At 52.0% G+C, this 23,255-nt stretch overlaps 2 protein-coding genes across 3 annotated transcripts; both read left to right on the top strand.

Annotated features, from left to right (window-relative positions):
• The first annotated feature begins 2,522 nt into the window (after positions 1 to 2,522).
• On the top strand, positions 2,523 to 8,411 carry LOC139041574 (retinol dehydrogenase 16-like). The gene is made up of 4 exons (XM_070494533.1): positions 2,523 to 3,593; positions 5,637 to 5,895; positions 7,215 to 7,378; positions 8,151 to 8,411. The coding sequence occupies exons 1-4, from the start codon at positions 3,281 to 3,283 to the stop codon at positions 8,366 to 8,368; spliced, it is 954 nt and encodes a 317-aa protein (XP_070350634.1). The 5' UTR covers positions 2,523 to 3,280; the 3' UTR covers positions 8,369 to 8,411.
• A 4,250-nt stretch (positions 8,412 to 12,661) lies between these two features.
• Positions 12,662 to 19,870, top strand: LOC106832985 (retinol dehydrogenase 16-like). Of its 2 annotated transcripts, XR_011496879.1 has the most exons (5): positions 12,662 to 13,131; positions 15,521 to 15,779; positions 17,110 to 17,273; positions 18,039 to 18,275; positions 18,398 to 19,868. XR_011496879.1 is itself a non-coding variant. In XM_070494265.1 (4 exons), exons 1-4 carry the CDS (start codon positions 12,819 to 12,821, stop codon positions 18,140 to 18,142), a joined length of 840 nt encoding a protein of 279 aa, XP_070350366.1. In that variant the 5' UTR covers positions 12,662 to 12,818; the 3' UTR covers positions 18,143 to 19,870. The 2 variants fall into 2 exon arrangements, 1 of the variants encoding a protein (XP_070350366.1); XM_070494265.1 differs by having other exon boundaries at positions 18,039 to 19,870.
• The last annotated feature ends 3,385 nt before the right edge of the window (positions 19,871 to 23,255 follow it).

Raw genomic sequence — 23,255 nt, 5'->3', positions numbered from 1 at the left:
CAGAGAACTTTCAGGTTACAAACCCGTGGCCCTCCACGCTGGGCTCTATGTCGGGGGCAGGGCTGCACTCAGGTGGGGCCCAGGCCCCAAATGTGGAGTCTGACTCAAGGGTGCCAGCTTAGACACAGTGGAACAACAATGGCCTTGAAACAGAAGCCCAATGCAAATGTGTCCAAGTCTTCACCCTCTTCCTTCCACAGAGCCCCATCCTCCTCCTTCTCGGCTTCTTTCCCTGGGGAGGGAGGAAGGTCGAGTCTGATGGAGCTGTGCAGGGCCTGGCAGCCATGCCATGAGAGTCCACGGCTGTGCCCCAATGGAGCTTCTCTGACTCCTTCTTCCCTTTGCTCTCCTGGCCTTTTCTGAGGAGCACAGGGTCAGTGACTCCTCACCTGCGGCTCTGGTCCCCACCAAGTGCCAGATCCCCAGCAACTGAAGGCTAGGTATGTCTTTACATTGTTGACCCCTACTCCAGGTAGTGGGGGCTGCGTACGTGGAGGACTGGAAACAAGCTTGCACAATTGACCCTCAATTCCTGCCCTTTCCATGCTCTCCTCTTTGTCACCTATCTTCCTCCCTTTCTGAAGACCCATACTGGGTGTGTTGCTGAGCACAAACTCAGGTTCATTTATCAGCCACATGAAGACCAATAAGTGGAACGGCAGGCTTATGGCAATGAAAGAGGTTTAGTATTGAGAGGTAGCCAGACGAGGAGATGAGAGTAAAAACCCAGGTTTACCTCCCTGAAGGGAAAAAGAGAGGGGTTTTAATCTGGGTTCTAGGTGAGGGAGGGGAAACCTGTGGCCTTGCTGGTTGGCACCTTCCCACCAGCCTGCCTTTGGCCCTGAAGACTGAGTTTCTTTTCCCTTGACTGTATGGACTTTCCAGTTAGTTTTCATCTTCAGCCTGCATTTGGTCTTCTCAGGCTGAATCTTGACCTCTGGACCTTGATTTCCTGGGGAAGACTGCACACTCATATGCTAAGGAGGGACAGAAAGATGTGGTTAGTTTTAAACAAGAGGCGATGGTGCTGGGTGTGCACAGCTGCAGTCAGCAAAGCTTATCTCAAAGGTTTTGCTCTAAGAAAGATTTTGACTCCTTCGTTCTTGTTTTTAGGTGGAGAAGGGGCAATGGGTGGGTGGAGGATGCCCTGACTCTCGAGAGTGGTCCCCGCTGAGACTCTGCAGGGCACCACCAGGGGGCACCCACTTCAACTCCATAACTCACGGGGCTCACAGGTGCTGTCCTGGGTCCTGGCCCAGCTGCTGCTACCCAGGGTGTGGGAGAGGATTTGAGCCTCTGGATATGCAGTGCGGGATCTCAGTGCAGAGACTGGTGTAGGGTCTCCGTCACCCGGGCCCCTCTGAAGGATTATTGGTTCTGGCCCCTGCAACTCCCAGGTGAGGGAGCATCACCCCAGGTTCCTGTTCCCTCTCTGCTCTCTCCCAAACTTTCAGATTGTTCCCATCTGGAATGGGCTCAAACTCCTTCATGACCCTAACGCCAGGCTTGCTATCCGTCTCAGGATTCACAAGAGCGACGCAGCAAGCGTGAGGGCTGACAGATGTTTCTGCTGCGAGCCCTCCCGGCAACTTACGGTGGAAGGAATTCGTGCTCACTGACAAAAATGTCCCAAGTTCCTTCCCAGAAACCATGACCTTACCCTTTAGGAGGGTTTGGTGTCCCGATAGGATTTGCGCGTCGCCTTGGCCCTCTAAGAGTTTCCTGGGCCCTTTCCTTCCTCCTGGCCTGCTTCCTCCCCCAGCCTTCGGGAAGCCCTTGTCGGAGGGTGCAGTCACCCAGGAAGCAGGGACAGGCTGGTTTTGGCAGGACCAGCCTCTGTCAGGCTGCTGCTGCCTCCCACCTTGAGGGACAGGCTCCTTCAGGACTGCAGTCAGCTCCCTGCATAGAAAGGTTACAACTGAAAGCGAATCTGAGGCCTTGTCTGTCTTTCTTGCCTGCTTGGGTGGGTCTGGTTTCATCTGAGCCTCTGGTTTCTGAGGGGCAGCCTTTCCTTCGTCCTCCCAGGGCCTCTCCTCTTTCCTACTTACCAGTCAGAGCTGTGACGAATGTGGACGGTGAGGGAGACGCCCAGAGCAGTGACACTGGCTCCTGTCCCTGCCCCACTCACCAACTCCCTTCGCCACGCTGTGCCACCCCCTTTTATGAAATGGTGTCCTCCACCTCAGCACGAAGCCTCTCCAGGGACAGCTGTTGTGGGTCCCGTATCTGGTCCTTTCTTTAGTCTCCTGAGGGGGCAGCTCCCTCCTCCTCTCCATCATCCCCTGAGGCCAATGGAACTAATACGGGTCCAATTATTGGGGTTCACATCCCTGCCTGCTGGGTGAGGTTTATGTCACCGTGTGCGTTGGTCCGTGTTCGAGTCAGTCTTTTCTGCCTTTGGAGTCTGTGTCTGAGTGGTCTGGGTTCCAGATGAGTGTCCAGGCAGGGGAGGGGCAGGACGGGAGGGCAATGTAACTGGGGACCCAGAGGTCTTCTAGTGACAGGGCCTCACCACTGCATAAAGGAGGACTAACTGTTAGACCCACTTACGTCAGTCCCCCCGTTCAGCCCTCCCAGCATCTCGGAGAAGCCGCACAGCTGCACGTGTCCACCCCCACTGCCTCTTCTCCCCTTTCTTTGCCTCTGACCTCACACACCCCCTTTGCTCTCCTGAACGCCTTTCTGCAGAGAGAATTACTGTATCAGGAGGAGACCTAGTCCTTCAAGTCCTTTCCTTCTCCTTCTAACCCTAGAGAGGCTGACAGTGACTTAGATTTCTGAGGAGAGGGTGCTGTGTGCCGAGCCCTCTGAGGAAACCCAGGCCCTGAGAGGGTGCTGAATGTAAGTGTGTTGAATCCAGAGCGTCTTCCCACGAAGAACCTTCCTGAGGTCGGGAAGATCGAGCCCAGCGTGTTGGCAGACGAGGAGAAAGAGTTCTGAGCCCAGAACCTAGAACAGAGTGGCCTGTGCCGCTCAGTGTGTGGCACCTGGACGCAGAGAGCAGATGGAATGAGAGGCCTGGGGCAGTGGGGCGGACAGTGATGCTTTCTTTCTGGGCAGGAGTTGGAATTTTCAAGGGCACGTGGTGAGCATTGCAAAAGCAGTCCAAAGGGCAGATAGGTAGGGAGAGAATAGAATGTTCCAGAAAGATAGTCATCAGGAGGGCACTTGGAGACTTCATGTCAGAGAGCCTGGAGGCCACCCAGCCAGCACAGCCTCCTGATCGAGGATACCAGACTCTTCTGATCACAGCCTGTCTCTGTCTGTCCCCTGCAAAGCCATGTGGCTGTACCTGGCAGTCCTCGTGGGCCTGTACTACCTCCTGCGCTGGTACCGGGAGAGGCAGGTGGTGAGCAACCTCCAAGACAAGTACGTCTTCATCACGGGCTGTGACTCGGGCTTCGGGAACCAGTTGGCCAGGCAGCTGGACCTGCGAGGCTTGAGGGTGCTGGCCGCGTGTCTGACGGAGAAGGGGGCCGAGCAGCTGAGGGACTGGACGTCAGACAGGGTGCAGACAGTGATCCTGGATGTGACCAAGACAGAGAGCATCGCTGCAGCCACCCAGTGGGTGAAGGAGCGCGTCGGGGACAGAGGTAACACCCAGATTTGTCGGGTCTGTTTCTCTTCTGTCTGTGAAGGGAGACTTCTTGTCTGCTGCTGGGGAAGATTCCCTAGGTGTTTTCCAGGACTCGAGGTCATACTCCCTTTCTTTCCCTCACGCAGTTCACCAGCTGAGCCTCTTCTCTTTCCACTGCCCCCACCTCCCGTCCTTGGAGATCTGGAGGTTTGGGGAGAGCTGCCCTGATGCGAATTTGTCCTTCCAGACTCCCTGTCTGAGGTGCCCCCTCCTGTCTCGGCAGAAGTTCTGCATTTCTTGACGCTGAGCGCCCCGGGGGAGATCAGAACCCACTTTCTGGAGGACGAGTGGAGATGGGGCACCAACTCCGAGGCTTGTGTGGGTGGCTGGGGCAGCGCTGGAGGCGGGCTCCTGTTCTTAGCACTGTACCATGTTCTTGCTGGGGACCCATAATCCTCCCCCAGGGAGTCACTGTCACCCATTTCAGGTGAGCACACTGAGCTTTCCGGACTTGCTAAGGAAGGCTAATAATCCAGCGCAAGTTCACATTCTCTCTCTCTCTCTCTCTCTTTTTAAACTACCCTAGTGCCTTTCTTATTATGGGGGAAGAGAGGAACATTAATTTTTTTTATCTAAGTATAAATGTAAAACATGACCATTGTGGAAAATGCAGAAAAGCATGGGATCAAAACGAAACTCACCCACATTCTACCAGCAGAGATGAGTCCTGGGACCCTTTTGAAATAGACAGTATTACACTTAGGAGAGAGTTTGTACCCTATTCTGTTCGTTGAAGGAAGATGAGCATTTTGCAATATAATGAAAATTTCTTTAAAAGCATATATTTAATGATTGAGCATATTCTATCCCTTTGAATAGTGTTACTTTTTAGAACAGTACCTCATGTATGATATGAAATTGTTTCCTGCGTTTTATTCACATTCGTGACTCGTGTCTCGGTGAACTTTCCCAAATCTCTCTGTGTAACTGTGCATATTGACTGGGTTCCTAGAAGCAGCATGTGTGCTGGGAGAATGTGAGTCCTGGAAGGGCAGCCTGTTTCTGAGCAGGGAAGGGACTCAACTGTCTGGGTCCATCCTGTGCCCCCCACGGCCCCAGCTCCTTGAATCCCAGTTCCTGCTGCCCTGAGGGCTGTTGGTGGGTAGCTCTTTAGTGTCTGTGCTCAGAATCACATCTTTGAGTCCTGCAGAGAGGTTTCCACGAGGCTGGCTGAACTAGGGCCGAGGGGGAGGGGTGAGGGTGGCCTCCTGTGTGGGTGGGAGGAGAGGGGGCATTTCTGCTGCAGAGGGTGAAGTCTGTGCAGGGAGGGTGACGGGAGGGTCGAGACAGCCTCCCGCTCATAGACGAAGGATCCTACAGGATCCCCCAGATCCTATAGGACCTTTGCTCCCTACTGCTGCACGTGTTTCAAGGCGAATCCCTGACGTCACCTCCTGCCTGTTCTCACCTTCCCCCGACCTGGGGTTTCAGGTCTGCGTTACCCAATCAACCTCTTCCCAGATATTAGCTATATTTTCTTCTTTTCGTCTGTTTTCTTTTCTCTCTTTTTTCCTTGGTCTCCTTTCCTCATTCTCTCTCTGTGTGTCTCTCCTTCACCACAGATATTTGTTGCACACTCACTAAAGACGCTGTCTAGGAATTCGGAAAATGTAGGTGAGCGTTTATAATGCCCGCAGGACAACATTGATGTGTGAAAACCCAAAACATTACTGTGAGTGTTCCGGACTATGGACGCACGAGATTCCTCAACATCAGTTCGTGCCTTCATCAAATGTGGGGTGATTGCCCGTTATCAACCAAGCAGTGGCTGGGCCATGAAGACTAAATCTGGAGGAAGTCATATTTTCTGTCCTCCATGAGCTTACAGGGTCTGCCCTCCCCTAAACCCACCGGCAGTGTGTTGTTATCTGTTTTCCTCCCTCCCCATGCAACCTCTCTTTGAATGTCCTCACGTGACTGGAAGGTGCATTGCAACCACAGCTGTGTCCACACTCACGGGCACAATGCAGTGTTGCTCTCTTTCCCCCATTGTACCCAGGACTGTGGGGCCTGGTGAATAACGCTGGTGTCTTCATGCCGTCGGCACCCAATGAGTGGCTGACCAAACAGGACTTCGTGAAGATCATCGACGTGAACCTGCTGGGGTTGATTGAGGTGACTCTGAGCCTGCTGCCCCTAGTGAGGAAGGCGAGAGGCCGCGTGGTCAACGTCTCCAGTGCCGCGGGCCGGTTGGCCATTTGTGGTGGGGGCTACTGCATCTCCAAGTATGGCGTCGAGGCCTTCTCGGACTCCCTCAGGTACTGGACTGGGTTAGAGGCCCTCCCTCAGTCCTCCTGCTTCTGTGCTTCCAGCAACACCTTTTCAGTCTCTTTCTTCCAGATCCCTCTCTCTTGCTTTGTGCAAGGCCTTCATTGGGAAGCACTTTTTTTGTGTCCCGGGTGTGGGAGAGGATCCCAGTCTTTAGAGTTTTATTCAAACTATTTCTACCTAGATGAGGGCCCACAATTGGAAAGTGTCTGCGGCACAATTGGCACTTCCATAGTATGGCTGCAGAGGCCATGTCCATAACCCCTGTGGCACTGAGCTTCGGGGAGTCCTTGCACAGGGGTAGAGTGTTTGAGTTTATTCAAGAGATACTTCGTGGCGATTTTGTGAGTACACAATAAATGTGCCCGAGGACAAGATTTAATCCCTGACCTGAAACATCTGACAGCTGAGACAGGGACAAGAGATATAGAAATGTTGTGGCCATCTCTCACAGAGCTTGGAACCAAGTCAGCCACGGTGGCCGTGATGCCAGAGGAGTGAAGGGAGGGTACTGGATAGGGCTCTGAGCTGAGGATGAAGAACTGAACTTGGTAACCTGGAAACCTGAGAAATAGGGTGGGAAGTCTTCCTGGACGAGGGAATGACGTCAGCCAAGCCCAGGGTTTGTAATGGTTGAGCGCCTATGCTGCAGAGTTCTCCAGATGTGAAGGACAAGGCCTGGACTGGCAGGAGAGGTGCTAGGCAGGTGGGCTCGTGGAGGCACATGGGCCCTGGACAGGCTGTGGACTTCATGCTGTTGGCAGTGGAACCCCATGGAAGGGATTTCATCAGGGGAGCTACTTTGTGAAATCAGCATCTAGAGAACCCATTGGCTGCAGGGCAGAGGATGGCTTTGAATGTGGGGGAGCTGGGACTGCAGGCAGAGAGAGGCTCCGTAGGGGACAGATGGCCAGGCAGTTGACTAGAGCAGCAGAGAGGAGAGAGAGTTGAGGAGGGTGGAGGAAGTAAGATGGGCAAAGTCTGGAGATGGATTGGGTGTGAGGGCACACAAGAGGAGAGAGCACTTATCGGGTGCCTTGTAGTAGAATAGGTAGGAGTCAGGGCTGATGAGTAACCTGCACCACATGCTTGTGAAATACGTGGAAAAATGTACAAACCTTATTCAGAGACTATGCCATTGTCATAAGTTTTCTCCCCCTGGCTGTTGCACTTTGAAACTTTCTAAGCTTTTGAGATGTGTCGCCCCAATCCCGTGTTGAGGTTGCATCATTCTGTTTGCTTTTTGTTTGCCGTGTTTTGTCTCCCAAGACCTCTGAAGTCCTTGCCCCTCTTCCTGTCTGCCTTGCAGGAGGGAGCTCTCCTACTTTGGGGTGAAGGTGGCTATTATCGAGCCTGGTTACTTCAAGACCAACATGACCAGGCATGAGAATTTTTCTCAGGGCTACCAGGAGGCCTGGGAGCGGGCCCGTCCAGAGACCAAGGAGATCTACGGGGAGAAGATCCTGGCATCCCGTGAGTGAGCTGTGGACCATGGGGAGAGAAGCAAACCATTGTCTGGAAGCCTGGATGCATCGTTAGTGCCTCCTCAGGTCTTGGGTCCCTGCTCCAGGCCTGACTCACCCACAACGTGGGAACATTTCCTTCCAGCCGTGGTCTCGAGTGATTAACTGGTAACTTAAGGAAAGGATCCAGACTTGCGAGAGTTGGAGACTATTGTCTCATCTGAACCCCTCATAATGAGGAGGAAACTTAAGCTAGAGAGGGAAGACACCCCTGGACCCATGGAAAGCTGGCATTAGAGCTTTTGGTTTCCAGGTGCCTATTTTTCCAATGTTTGTAGAGACTTCCAGCTTATGCGGTGCACACACAGCCACGAGTTCCTTGACAGCAGGACAGTTGCAGAGAAGTGTGTCATTAGCTCATTTTGTTGTTGTGTGAGTATTGTAGCGTGTACTCACACAAACAAAGAGGGTATATAGCCTGCTACGCACATAGGCAGTACGGTACTAATCTTATGGTACTGTTGTAAATGTGGTTCGTGGTTTGAACAGAACATCTTTTTGCAGTGCATCACTGTATTTGCAGGAATAGAGTCAGAGCGGGCTTAGTGTGGACAGTGTTCCTGGGGTAAGAATTGGGACACACTCCAATGACATCCATGGATTCCATGTGAAGCATGATTTTGGGGGGCCCATGAGCTTTTAGAAACTTTTCTCTTAAGTTGATCGGAAAGTGGGACAATGGGGAGTGAGGATATATTTGGATGGTGTCTCGTTCTTGACAGTTATTAAATCATCTGAAATTTTCAAGCCAAGCTACTGGGAGAATGTGTCCTTGGTCACAGACTGCATGGAACATGCCCTGACTTCCTGCCACCCCCGCACCCGATACTCACCTGGCTGGGATACCAAGCTCATCTACCTCCCCATGAGCTACATGCCCTCTATCCTGGTGGACGCCATCTTCTACTGGAGCTACCCAAAGCCCGCCAAGGGCCTGTAGCCAAGCCTGGGGTGCACGGTAGGGTGGAGTAGGGTACTGTGGGAGGGAGGGATGCATCAGAGGGAGGGAAATAGAGTGGAGAGAGGGGTTCTCATGTCACCAGGGAAAACAATCTCACCTCCCCTCACTTCTGGGACATTACGCAGCACTCTGGGGATATTTGGAGGAGAGAACCAAGTTTTGCGGCTGAGCAACAGGGCCTCTTGGCACACATCCATGCCCTGAGCCTTAAGTGACCTCTCAAGGCTTGGAGTCTCATGGCCCTTCTGCCACCCGAGGAATCCACACTTTTGGGAGGGTGTGAGCAGCTGCACTCAGCCCCAGCTGAGCCTGCTCTGCCTCTGTCCTCCTCAGTTGTGCCTTGGCCCTGGCCAGTCTCCTCTCCCACAGGATGGAAAGGCCCCTCTCCACTGAAGACATCTATGGACAGCGGTGGAGGTGTGGAGGGTGACCAACAGCCTGACCCCTCAGCTTCAGGTCCAAGTCAGCAGACCTCGCTGGAAGGTGGTGTGCTCAATAGGGTTCCTGTCAGAGGACACAGAAATCAACTTTTGATTTGTCTTGAAAGCATGGATTTCCATTCCTTATTTTTGCCTCAAAATAAAACTTGAAAAGTTTACCCTGGCCCAGTGATTGGAGGCATGACCTTGGGGAGTGGTGGGGTGTGTGTCTGCGAGAGGAAGAGTGAGGAGATTTCACAAGGTCAAGGGATGAGTGGGATGAGCTGAGGAGGCATTGGACAGAGAAGTTAGGTCACTCCCTCCCTTCCACACAACTAGTGGCTGATGTTTTCCTCCAAGGATTTATCAGGTAATGTGGGATCACAGGATTAGACACCAGGATGGACAAAAAAGGAGAGGTGGCTAAGTGACTGGTAGGGCCCAGACCCATCCTTGGGGACATCCAGCCTCTCCCTTCACCAGCAAACTCTCTCTCTCTGTGCCCTCCTTTAAAGTCCTCGCCCTGCACCCTCTGCCATCCCCAGATTCCTCCGCCCAGATCCCCTCCCTTCTGGACCGCAGTCTCTCACTTTCTACCAAGCTTTGTTGAGAACCTACTGTGTGCTGGGCACAATTCCCCTAATTACCCAGTGCTTCCCGAGGGCCCGCCTCTCTCCGCCTCCACTGTTCTGCTGATGTTCTGAGAATGGACTCCACAGAGAAGGCATTTGCAGAAAGTGATAGAGATTTCTGTGCTGAGTACAAATTGGCGTTGGCAGGTCCCTTCTGGTGTCTTCGTTTCCCTCTCGTAGTTTAAAGTTGAGGACATTGGGCCTTTCTGGAACCTGATGTAGAACGATGTCAGCATTCTTCATGAAAACACCACGTGGGGTAGGATATTGCACGGCCCTACATTCTGAAAGGTATATTGAGTGCTTGGTGTCAGACAAGGGACTGCTGAAGACACAGAGATGATTGAGTGGATCCTCAAGGATCTGCAAGTCCTTCAAAGCTCTGCTGTCAGTCCACTCAAGGTCAGTCCATGTGCCCCACCCCAATGCAAAGCAAGGGCATCATGCTGGATCTGAAGTCTCCAGGTTTTCACAATACTATTTATACACACACAGCCAGACACTCCAACAAACTGAAATCAAGTAAAGGATGGCTGATTCACTTTATAATCTCGAGGGCATGTGTTCAGGAGGTTTGGACTCACCCCCAGGAGTCTTCTCCAGAGTGTCAGAGAACTGTGAGGTTACAAAGCCCTGGCCCTCCATACTGGGCTCCACGTGGTGAGCAGTTCTGCACTATCATTGGTTCCATGGCCCCAAACTTGGAGTGGGAGTCAAGGGTGCCATCTTAGACAGGCTGGAAAAACCATGGCCTTGAAAAGAAGTCCAAAGCAAAGAAGTCCAAGTCCTCACCCTTTTCCCTTCACAGAGCCCCATCCTCCTCCTTCTCGGCTTCTTTCCCTGGGGAGGGAGACAGGTCCAGTCTGACTGAGCTGTGCAGGGCCTGGCACCCATACCATCAGAGTTAATGGGGGTGCCCCAAGGAAGCTGCCCTCATTTCTTCTTCCCTTTGCTCTCCGGGCCTTTTTTGAGGAGCACAGAGTCAGTGACTTCCCACCTGTGCCTCTGGCGCCCTTCAATTTTCAGATCTTCAGCACGGGAAGGCGGGGATGTGTCTACATTTTCAGACCCGCGCTCCAGGTGGTGGGGGCGGAATACCTGTATGGCTGTAAAGAAGTTTGCACAGTTAGGTCTCATTCCCTGCCCTTTCCAAGCTCCCTTTTTCCTCTACCTACGCCAGTCCCTCTTCTGAAGACCCTCACTGGCTGAAGAAGGGAATGGGTTGGTGAAGGATGCCCTGACATTTGACTGCGGTCAGGTGAGACTCTGCAGGGCGCCACCAGGTGGCGCACGACTCCGTTCCAGCACGCATCTGGCTCACAGGTGCTGTCTTGTGTCCGGGCCCCGCTGCCCGGCCCCAGGACGCGGGAGGCGATTTTAGCGTCGAGAACTCCTGAGGAGGATCTCAGTGCAGAGATGGGTGGCAGTGGGTCTCCATCCTGGGGGCGCCTGCGAAGGATTTCTCTTTATGGCCCCTGCAACTCCCGGGCGAGTGAGCATCTGACCAGGTTCCAGTTCTCTCTCTGCTCTCTCCCGAACTTCCTGATTGTTCCCACCTGGAATGGCCTCAAACTCTTTCATGATCCTACCGCCAAGGGTCCTATCACCTTCAGGATTCACAAGAGTGACGCAGGAGGCAAGAGGGCTGACGGCTGCCTCTGCTGCATGGCCTCTTGGGAACTTATGGTTGAAGGAATTTCTGGTCACTGACAAAAAGTCTTCCTTCCCATGGTTCCTTCCCAGAAACCATGACCTTACCCCTTCGCAGGGTTTGGTATCTGGTTAGGATTTGCGTGTTGCCTTGGCCCCCTGAGAGTTTCCAGGGCTCATTCCTTCCTCCGGGCCTGCTTCCTCCCCCAGGCTTCGGGAAGCCCTGTCAGAGGGTGGTGGCAGTCACCCAGGAAGCAGGGACAGGCTGGTTTTGGCAGGACCAGCCTCTGTCAGGCTGCTGCTGCCTGCCACCTTGAGGGACAGGCTCCTTCAGGCCCACAGGTGGATCCCTGCATAGAAAGGTTACATCTGAAGGCGAATCTGCCCCCTTGTCTGTCTTTCTTGCCTGCTTGGGTGGGTCCGGGGCCAAATGAACCTCTGGTTTCTGAGGGGCAGCCTCTCCTTTGCCCTCCCAGGGCCTCTCCTTTTTCCTACTTACCAGTCAGAGCTGTGACAAATGTGGACGGTGAGGGAGACGCCCAGAGCAGTGACACTGGCTCCCGTCCCGGCCCCACTCACCAACTCCGTTCCCCATGCTGTGCCACCCCCTTTATGAAATGGTGTCCTCCACCTCAGCACGAAGCCCCTCCAGGGACAGCTGTTGTGAATCCCATTTCTAGTTCTTTCTTTAGTCTCCTGAGGGGGCAGCTCCCTCCTCCTCTCCATCATCCTCTGAGGCCAATGGAACTAATACGGGTCCAATTATTGGGGTTCACATCCCTGCCTGGTGGATGAGGTTTGGGGCACTGTGTGCATTGGTCCGTGTTCGAGTCAGTCTTTTTTGCTTTTGGAGTCTGTGTCTGAGTAGTCTGGGCTCTGGATGGGCTTCCTGGTGGGAGGGACACGGTCAGAGGGCAATGTAACCAGGGACCCAGGGGCACCTGGGGACAGGACCACTTCACTGAATAAATGAGAGCTGACTGTTAGACCCACTTATGTCACTGCCTCGATTCAGCCCTCCCAGCGTCTCGGAGAAGCCGCACAGCTGCACGTGTCCACCCCCACTGCCTCTTCTCCCCTTTCTTTGCCTCTGACCTCACACACCCCCTTTGCTCTCCTGAACGCCTTTCTGCAGAGAGAATTACTGTATCAGGAGGAGACCTAGTCCTTCAAGTCCTTTCCTTCTCCTTCTAACCCTAGAGAGGCTGACAGTGACTCAGATTTCTGAGGAGAGGGTGCTGTGTGCCGAGCCCTCTGAGGAAACCCAGGCCCTGAGAGGGTGCTGAATGTAAGTGTGTTGAACCCAGTGCGTCTTCCCACGAAGAACCTTCCTGAGGTCGGGAAGATCGAGCCCAGCGTGTTGGCAGACGAGGAGAAAGAGTTCTGAGCCCTGAACCTAGAACAGAGTGGCCTGTGCCGCTCAGTGTGTGGCACCTGGACGCAGAGAGCAGAGGGAGTGAGGGGCCTGGGGCAGTGGAGTGGACAGTGATGCTTTCTTTCTGGGCAGGATTTGGGATTTTCAAAGGTCACATCGTCAGCGCTTGCAAAAGTAGTCCAAAGGGCAGATAGGTATGGAGAGAATAGAATGTTCCAGAAGGACAGTGATCAGAAGGGCAATTGGAAACTTCATGTCAGAGAGCCTGGAGGCCAGACTGCCAGCACAGCCTCCTGATAGAGAAGGCCTACTCTTCTGATCACAGCCTGTCTCTGTCTGTCCCCTGCAAAGCCATGTGGCTGTACCTGGCAGTCCTCGTGGGCCTGTACTACCTCCTGCGCTGGTACCGGGAGAGGCAGGTGGTGAGCAACCTCCAAGACAAGTACGTCTTCATCACGGGCTGTGACTCGGGCTTCGGGAATCAGCTGGCCAGGCAGCTGGACCTGCGAGGCTTGAGGGTGCTGGCCGCGTGTCAGACGGAGAAGGGGGCTGAGCAGCTGAGGGACCGGACGTCAGACAGGCTGGAGACGGTGATCCTGGATGTGACCAAGACAGAGAGCATCGCTGCAGCCACCCAGTGGGTGAAGGAGGGCACAGGGGACAGAGGTACCACCCAGATTTGTCGGGTCTGTTTCTCTTCTGTCTGTGGAGGGAGACTTCTTGTCTGCTGCTGGGAAAGATCCCTAGGTGTTTTCCAGGACTCGAGGTCATACTCCCTTTCTTTCCCTCAGGCAGCTCACCAGCCAAGCTTTTTCTCTGCCCCCTCCTCCCATCCTCGGAGCTCTGGAGGTTTGGGGAGAGCTGCTCTGATAGAATTTGTCCTTCCAGATTCCCTGTCTGAGGTGCCCCCTCCTCTCTCAGCAGAAGTTCTGCATTTCCTGTTTCTCAGCGCCCCAGGGGAGATCAGAGCCCACTTTCTGGTGGCCGAGTGGAGATGGGGCACTGACCCCGAGGTTTGTGTGGGCGGCTGGGGCAGTGCTGGAGCCGGGCTCCTGTTGTCAGCACTGTACCATGTTCTTGCTGGGGACCCATAATCCTCCCCCAGGGAGTCACTGTCACCCATTTCAGGTGACGACACTGAGCTTTCAGAATTTGCAGAGGAAGCTCAAAAAATCTAGTCTGGGGTCACTTTCTCTCTCTCTGTCTCTCTCTTTCTCTCTGTCTCTCCTTCTTAAACTAAAATTGCCTCTTATTATGGGGGAGTAAGAGAACATTAATTTCTTTCTTCTAAGTATAAATGTAAATCATGATAATTGTGAAAAACACGGACAAGTACGAGATCAAAATGAAACTCACCCACAATCCACCACCAGAGACAAGTCCTGGGAACCTTTTGACATAGACGGTCTTAAATTGTCATGAAGTTGTATCGGATTCTTTTCATTGAAAGAAGATGAGCATACTATAGCATAAATGGAAATTTCTTGAAAAACTGAATTTTGTGGGGCTGGCCCGGTGGCACACTGGTTAAGTTCGCACGTTCTGCCTCTCGGTGGCCTGCGGTTTGCTGGTTCAGATCCCTGTTGGGGACATGGCACCGCTTGGCAAAAGCCATGCTGTGGTAGGAGTCCCACATATAAAGTAGAGGAAGATGGGCATGGATGTTAGCTCAGGGCCAGTCTTCCTCAGCAAAAAGAGGAGGATTGGCAGTAGTTAGCTCAGGGCTAATCTTCCCCCTCCCCCCAAAAAAACACCCCAAACTTAATTTTGAAGAATTGAGAATATTTTATCTTTTTGAATAGCATTGCTTACTAATGCCATTCCTCATGTATGATATGAACTTTTTCCCGACATTTTATTCATCATGTTCAACATACGTCATGTCTTGGTGAACTTCTTTCCCAAATCTCTCTATGTAACCGTGCATATTGACCCGATTCTTAGAAGTAACATCTCTGCTGGGAGAATGCGTGTCCTGGAAGGGCAGCCTGTTTCTGAGCAGGAGAGGGACTCAACTCTCTGGGTTCGTCCTGTGCCCCCCGCGGCCCCAACTCCCCCGAATGTCTGCTCCTGCTGCCCTGAGGGTTGTTGCTGGGTAGCTCTTTAGTTTCTGTCCTCGGAATCATGTCTTTGAGTCCTGCAGAGAGGTTTCCACAAGGCTGGGTGAACGGAGCAGGGAGATGTGAGGGTGGCCTTCTGTGCGGGTAGGAGGACCTCTACCTCCTAGCCTAGAGGCCTCCTAGACGCCACCTGATCCACGTCTCCAGTGCTGTGGGCTGGGTGTCTGATTTCTGGTCCAGGGGGTGAAGCCTCTGCGTGGAGGTTGGTGGTGAGACAGCCTTACCTCCCCCTGAATTGATGCCCCTTGGAATTGACCCCCCAGATCCTACAGGAACGTTGCTCACTATTGCTGCAGGTGTTTCAAGGCCAGTCCCTGAGATCACCCCATGACTGTTCTCACCTTTCCCGAAACCTGGGGTTTGAGGTCTGGTTTCCCCAACTAACATCTACCCAGATATTAGCTGTCTTTTCTTCTTTTTGTTGATTATCCTTTATCTTTTTCTTCCTCTCTCCCCTCCCTACCTCATTCTCTCTCTGCGTGTCTCTCCTTCTCCCACAGATAGTTGTTGAGTGCTCACAAAAGACGCTGTCCAGGAAACCTGAAAATGTAGGTGAACATTTGTAAGGTCTGCAGGATAGCATTGATATGTGAAAACCCAAAGCATTACTCTCCGTCTTCCAGACCAAGGACATATGAGATTCCTCAACATCAGTTCATGCCTTCATGAAATTTAGGGTGATGGCCTGTTGTCCAACAGCCAGTGGTTGTGTCCTGAAGAATAAATCAGAAGGCAGTCACACTTTCTGTCCTCCGTGAGCTTAAATGGTCTCCCCTCTCCCAAACCCACTGGCAGTGTGTTGTTATGTGTCCTAGCCACTCCCCACGGACTCTCTCTCATAAATCCTTGCTCGATTGGAAGGTGAATTGGAACCAAAGCTGTGTCCACACTCACGGGCACAATGCAGTGTTGCTTTCTTTCCCCTGTGTGTCTAGGACTGTGGGGCCTGGTGAACAACGCTGGTGTCCTCATGCCCTCAGCACCCAACGAGTGGCTGACCAAGCAGGACTTCATGAAGATCCTCGACGTGAACCTGCTGGGCTTGATTGAGGTGACCTTGAGCCTACTGCCCCTAGTGAGGAAAGTGAGAGGCCGCGTGGTCAATGTCTCCAGTTGCCTGGGCCGGGTGTCTCTGCTTGGTGGGGGCTATAGCATCTCCAAGTATGGTGTCGAGGCCTTCTCGGACTCCCTCAGGTACCGGACTGGGTTAGAGGTCCCCCCTCAGTCCTCCTGCTTCTGTGCTTCCAGGAAAGTCTTTTCACAAGCCCTTCCTTCCAGATCTCTCTCTCTCTTGTTTTGTGCCAGGCATTCATCAAGAAGTACTTTTCAATGTTCTGGGTGTTGGGATGGGCCCCAGGCCTATGGGGTTTTGTTCAACCTATCCTTGTGCTAGATGAGGGCCCACAGTCAGAAAATCTGAGGCATAATTGGAACTAGGATAATGTAGCTGCAGAGGCCATGTCCGTAACCCATATGACATTCAGCATAAGGGAGCATTTAAGGTGAGGGTAGAGAATTTGAGTCAATTCAATGGATACTTCTTGGCACTGCTGTGAGTGCACAATAAATATGTCCTAGGACCACTATATTTGGTCCCTGACCTAAGAAGTCTGACCGCTGAGAAAAGGACAAGAGATGCAGAAATGTAGTGGCCATCTCTCATGGATGTTGTGAACAATTTAGCCATAGTGGCTGTGGTAGCCAGTGGAATGAAGGGAGGGTATTGGAGAGCAACTGAGCTGAGGATTTAAGAACTGGACTTGGGTAGCCTGGCATACAGGTGAGAAGGCTTCCTGGATGAGGGAATGACAACAGCCAAGCCCAGGGTGAGTAACAGTTGAGTACTTATGCTGCAGTGTCCTCCAGGGGTAAAGGACAAGTCCGTGGCTGGCAGGAGAGATGCTGGGCAGGTGCGTATGCATGGGCTGGCAAAGAGATAAGGTCCTGGACAGGCTGTGGACCTTCATGCTGTTGACAGTGGAACCCCATGGAAGGGATTTCATCAGGGTAGTTACTTTGTCAAATCAACATCTAGAGAACCCACTGGCTGCAGGGCAGAGGATGGCTCTGAAAGTGGGGGAGCTGGTACTGCAGGCAGAGAGAGGCTCCTTAGGGGACAGATGGCCAGGCAGTTGACTAGAGCAGCAGAGGGGAGAGAGAGGGTTGGGGAGGGTGGAGGAAATAAGATGAGCAATCACTGGAGATGGATTAGATGTGTGGGGACACAGGAGGAGAGAGCACTTGCAGGGTGCTTTGTAGGAGAATAGATAGGATGTAGAGCTAATGAGTAACTTGTACCACATGCTTGTGAAATATGTGGGAAAATGTACAAAGCTTATACAGAGACTAGGCCATCATCATAATTTTTCTCCAACTGACTGCTGCACTTTGAAACTTACCAAGATTTTGAGTCTATGTCACTCCAATCCTGTGTTTGGGTTGTATCATTTCTGTTTGTTTGTTTGTTGTCTTTTGTTTCCCAAGGCCTCTTAAGTCCTTGTCCCTCTTCCTGTCTGCCTTCCAGGAGGGAGCTCTCCTACTTTGGGGTGAAGGTGGCTGTTATTGAACCTGGTTACTTCAAGACTGGCCTGACAAGGAATGGGAGGATAGCTCAGGGCATCCAGGAGGCATGGGATCATGCCAGCCCAGAGGTCAAGGAGATCTATGGGGAGAAGTTCCCGGCATCTCGTGAGTGGGCTGTGGACTGTGGGGGAAGAAGCACACCTTTGTCTGGAACCCTGGGTCCATCCTTAGCACCTTCTTAGATCTCAGGTCCATGCTCCCAGTTCTGACTCAGCCACACAGTGGGACATTGAGCTTCTTCCCATTGTCCAGTGTGGTCAACAGGTAACCTAAGGAATGGCTTGATAGACCTGGTGACCCATGGGTCATCTGAACCCCTAATTATGTTGAGGAGGGCTCTGAAACAGGAGGGGGAAACACCCGTGGACTCATGGCAATCTGGCATTAGAGCAGCTGGTTTTCAGCTGCCTAGATTTTCAGTGTTTGTAGAGACCTCCAGTTTATGCAGTGAGATTATAGTCATAAGTTGCTTAATGAAGGGATGTGTTCTGAGAAAACTGTTGTTAGGCTATTTTCTAATTTCTTATTGTGTGAACATCAGAGTATACTTACACAAACTTAGATAGTATAGCTCAATACTTACGTTGGCTGTGTGATATTAATCTTGGCCCACTGTTGTATTGGTCCGTCATTCACCCAGAACATCATAATGCAGCACGTGACTGTTAATACTGGGAATAGAGTCAGAAGGAGCTGTGTAGAGAGTGTTCCTGGGGTAAGAGTTGGGACACACTTCAACGACATGTATGGATTCCATGTGGGGCAGTATTTTGGAGGCCTTAGGAGCTTTCAGAAACTTTTCTCTAGAGCTGATCTGAAAGTAGGACAATGGGGAAGTGAGAACATATTTGGATGGTGTCTTCTTGACAGTCATGAAGTCAACTGTAAGGTTGGAGCCAAGTTGGTGTAAGAATCTGTCCTTGGTGACAGACTGCATGGAACATGCCCTGACTGCCTGCCACCCCCGCACCTGATACTCAGCTGGCTGGGATGCCAAGCTCTTCTACCTCCCCGTGAGCTACATGCCCTCCTTCCTAGCGGATGCCATAAACAACTGGAACTTCCCAAGACCTGCCAAGGGCCTGTAGCCCCAGCCTGGGGTGCATGGTATGGTGGAGTTGGGTACAGCGTGAGGGAGGCATGCATCGGGGGAGGGAAATAAAGTGGACAGAGGGGCTCTCATGTCACCAGGGACATCCATCTCACCTCCCTTTCTCCCTCCTCTTCAGTCTTCTCCTGGGACATTACTCAGGGCTCTGGGGATATTGGGAGGAAAGAATCAAATTGTACAGCTGAGGAACCAGGACCCATCGCACACGTCATCATCTGATCCTTAAGAGGCCTCTCAAGGCTCTGAGCCTCAGGGCTCTTCTGCCACCCTCAGGATCCACACTTTACAGAGATTGTGAGCAGCTGGGGGACACTCAGCCTCACCTGAGCCTGCACTGACTCTGTCCTCCTCGTCAGTTGTGCCTTGGCCCTGGCATGTCTTCCGCTCCCACAGGATGGAAAGGCCTGAAGAAGGTGAGGTCTCTTCTCCACTGAAGACATCTGTGGACAGAGGTGGAGGTGTGGAGGGTGACCAACAGCCTGACCCCTCAGCCTCAGGTTCAAGTCAGCAGACCTCGCTGGAAGGTGGTGTGCTCAATAGGGTTCCTGTCAGAGGACACAGAAATCAACTTTTGATTTGTCTGGAAAGCATGGATTTTCATTCCTTATCTTTTCTTTAAATAAAAGTTGAAAAGTTTACCTTGGCCCAGTGATTGGAAGCGTGACCTTGGGGAGCGGTGGGGTGTGCGTCTGTGAGAGAAAGAGTGAGGTGATTTCACAGAGGTCAAGGGATGAGTGGGATGAGCTGAGGAGGCATTGGACAGAGAAGTTAGGTGACTCCCTCCCTTCCACACAGCTAAGGGGCTGAAGTTTCCCTTTCCAGATTTATCAAGTATCATAGAGTCAGAGGATTAGACACGAGGATGGACAAAGAAGGAGAGGTGGCTCAGGCACTGGCAGACCCTTCCCTGGGGACACCAAGCCTCTCTCCTCACCAGCACCCTGTCTCCATGTCTCCCTCTCTGTCCTCTCCTTTAGAGTCACCACCCTCCATCCCCTGCCATCACCAGGTTCCTCAGCCCGGATCCCCTCCCCACGCTCTCCAGAGGGGGAGAGGAAGAGTCCCTTCTGAACCCAAGTCTTTCCTTTTCTGCCAACGTTTGTTGAGCCCCTACTGTGCGCTGGGTAGAAATTCCCCTAACGAACATGTACTTCCTGAGGCCCGGCCTCTCTCTGTCTCCACTGTTCCGATGATGTTCTGAGAAGGGACTCCACAGGGGAGGCATTTGCAGAAAGTGATACAGCTTCCTGGGCTGAGCACAGATTGGAGTTGGCAGGGACCTTGCCAGGTGTCTTAGTTTTTCTCCTTTAGAGTAACATTGACGATATGGAGTCCTCCCGGGTCCCTGAAGTTGTAGAACCATGTCAGCATTCTTCATGAAAACAAAAGTGAGCTCCCAGGTGGCAGGGCCCTTCATTCTCAAACCTGTAGTGAACACTTGGTGTCGGACAAGAGACTGCTGAGGACACAACGACGACGGGGAGGATCCTCAAGGATCTGCAAGTCCTCCAAAGTTCTGGTGTCCACTCAAGGTCAGTCCATGTCCCCCAGGCCAACCGAAAGCAAGAGTGTCATGCTTGATCTCAAGTCTCCAGATTTTCATAAGATTGTACACACACACATCCCTTAACACCAAACAAACTGAAATAAAATAAAAGATGATTCACTTTATAGCCTTGAGGGTATGTGTTTAAGAGGTGTGGACTCTTCCCCAGGAATCATCTCTGGAGTGTCAGAGAACTGTGAGGTTACAAACCCCTGGCCCTCCACCCTGGGCTCCATGAGCGGGCAGGGCTACACCGAGATGGGTGCCATGGCCCCAAGTGTGAAGTGGGACTCGAGGGTGTGAACTTAGACGTGGCGGAGCACCAATGGCTTTGAAAAGAAGTCCAAAACAAACCAGCCCGAGTCCTCAATCTAGACCCTCAGCAGAGCCTCATCCTCCTCCTTCTAGGCTTCTTTCCATGGGGAGGGAGGCAGGTCCAGTCTGATGGAACTGTGCAGGGCCTGGCCCCACACCATGACAGTCCTCGGGGTTGTCCCAAGGAAGCTGCCCTCACTCCTTTTTTCCTTTGCCGTCATGGTCTTTTCTGAGGAGTACAGTGTCAGTGAGCCACACTCTGCCCCCCACTGCCACAAATTATGTCCCCTCCAAGTGACAGATGCTCAGCACCTGAAGATAGGGGTGCGTTTCTGCATTTCTGGGACCCACTCCAGGTAATCGGGCTGCATACCTGGAGGGCTGGGTACAGACTTGCAGAATTAATTCTCATTCCCTACCCTTTCCATGCTCCCTTTCTTTAGCTATGCCACGGCTTCCTCTGAAGACCCATATGGGATGAAAAAGAGGGAGTAGGCAGGTGGAGGACACCCTGACTCTTGAGAGTGGTCCCAGCTGAGACTCTGCAGGTCGCCACCCAGGGGCATAGCCTCCTTTCCAGTGTGCACAGTGCTCACAGGTGCTGTCCTATGACCTGGCCCTGCTGCCCCTCCCCAGGGGTGGGAGGGGATCTCAGTGTCAGGATGTCCTGAGCAAGATCTTAGTCCAGAGATTGGAGGCAGTGGATCTCCACCCTGTGGGACCCTTCAAAGGGTTTCTCGTTCTGGCCCCTGCAATGCCCAGGTGAGTGAGTGTCCCCCCCAAGCGCCTGTTTTCTCTGCTCTTTCCCGAACTTCCTGTTTGTTCCCATCTGGAATGGCCTCAAACTCCTTCATGACCCTAACGCCAGGGTTCCTATCCCTTTAAGGATTCACAAGAGTGACGCAGCAGGCATGAAGGTTGACAGATGTCTCTGACACATGGCCTCTCAGCAATTTACGGTTGAAGGGATTTGTGCTCACTGAGAAAAATGTCCCCAATTCCTTCCCAGAAACCATGACCTTATCCCTTAGGAGGGTTAGGTGTCTGGTTAGGATTTGCATGTTGCCTTGGTCCCCTGAGAGTTTCCTGGGTTCCTTCCTTCCTCCTGGCCTCCTTCCTCCCCCAGCCTTCGGGAAGCCCTTGCAGGAGGGTGCTGGCAGTCACCCAGGAAGCAGGGACAGGCTGGTTTCGGCAGGACCAGCCTCTGTCAGGCTGCTGCTGCCTCCCACCTTGAGGGACAGGCTCCTTCAGGACTGCAGTCAGCTTCCTGCATAGAAAGGTTACAACTGAAAGCGAATTTGTGCCCTTGTCTGTCTTTTTAGCCTGGTAGGGTGGGTCTGGGGCCATTTGAGCCTCTGGTGTCTGAGGGGCAGCCTCTCCTTTGCCCTCCCAGGGCCTCTCCTCTTTCCTACTTACCATTCAGAGCTGTGACAAATGTGGACGGTGAGGAAGACGCCCAGAGCAGTGACACTGGCTCCTGTCCCTGCCCCACTCACCAGCTCCATTCCTCTGGCCGTTCCATCTCCTTACATGAAATGGTGTCCTCCACATCACCCTGAAGCCCCTCCAGGGACAGCTGTTGTGGGTCCTGTCTCTAGTCCTTTCTTTAGTCTCCTGAGGGGGCAGCTCTCTACTCCTCTCCATCATAAGTTGGTAGGAAGTGAGCTACTGCCTTTCCAATTTTAGGCATGTATGGCCCTCCCTGCTTGGGTGAGGGTATGGTGCTCCACTGTTACTGAGCAAGGGCCCACCTCCTGACATGCATAAAGAGCCAATTACTACAGCATCAGCTTTTGGGTGTAGAAAGGTAGCTTTATTTGGAAGATCCATCTGGAAAGAGACTGGAGACAGATCTGTCTTCCTCGATCTAGGGCTAAAGACAAAATATATTGGATGAAAGCTAGGGTGGTCCAACATTGGAGATAGATGATTGGAGGCAAGGGGAAGTGAGGTACTTGATGATCTGTGCATGCATAGTCAAGCTTCAGAGCTCTTCACAGGACCCGTGTTCACAAAACAGTGGTGTAAGCACATCTGAAGGTGGAGTTTTCAGCCCCTTCACATCACAAAGTTCACTTGTTGGGCATTTGTGTAGGCCCTGTTGAGGAGTTCGTGGTGTCAACTGGCCTGAACTGGACAAGGGGTCTCAGTTCCTGAAAAACCATGCCTAAACACTCTGTTGATAAGATGAGGTCAGTTGAACTGGTCCTAAAGGGCCCACAGTTACAAATTCCCCCTGTTCATTGTTCATTCCTCAATCTTGAGGGAACTAGAGTGACGACTGCTCTAGCTTCTGCCTGCTGATGAGGGGCATAGATTGTTTCATCTCACTGAACCAGTCTCTTAGTCAGATCGTTTTTGCAGCTGGGCTGCCAAAGTTAGGCCTATATTGTTTAAGCTGGTACCCAGGCATTTAGTAAGAAGAATTTCTAGAGAAACAGAAAGAAAAATGAAGTTAATGGTTGGAGCAAATTAGAAACCAGTTCCTGAGCCTGGGGATCAGCCAGTCAAGAAGATTTCTAGATGTCAGGGTTGAAATATCTTTTACAGTTTGAAAGTCTCCGATGATGTCATTGGGTGTTCAGGTATCTTTCTGAGTGGCTTATGCAGTAATAGTCACGACTCTCTCTTAAGTTTGTGTCAAGTTATCCAGCTTCAGTTTGCAGGGCTTCAGGAAAAAGGGTGGTTTCAATTCTCAGTGATTCCAAATGAAAAGTGATGGAAAAAATTGAAAATGTCAGTTTGGAGATTGTAGCCAGATATTTCAGGAGACTACAAGAATTCAGGATCCAGTCTAGTTTGCAGATAGAAAACAAAAACCTCAAAGACAATGAACAGAACTAGAACCTAATATCCATGAATGTGTACTATAGTTTTTGTTGAAACACTATTTTTCTCTCTAAACTCACCCTCATTTTTACCAAAGATAGCCAAATTGAGACTTATCTGTTTACAAAACGTATAGTTTCAACAAATTTGGCCCAATTATTTACATAAGGAGAGCAAGAATAGAAATTGATCATATAGACTCTTTTAAACATGCTTTGCTGGAGCTTTTCATAAGGAATCTCAGATTGACCTTTAAGGCCTCTCAAGGCCAGAAAACCAAGCCAAG

This window comes from Equus asinus, chromosome 22, assembly GCF_041296235.1.
Source record: "Equus asinus isolate D_3611 breed Donkey chromosome 22, EquAss-T2T_v2, whole genome shotgun sequence".
Classification (NCBI taxonomy): domain Eukaryota; kingdom Metazoa; phylum Chordata; class Mammalia; order Perissodactyla; family Equidae; genus Equus; species Equus asinus.
This window is presented reverse-complemented; position numbering and strand designations above follow the sequence as displayed.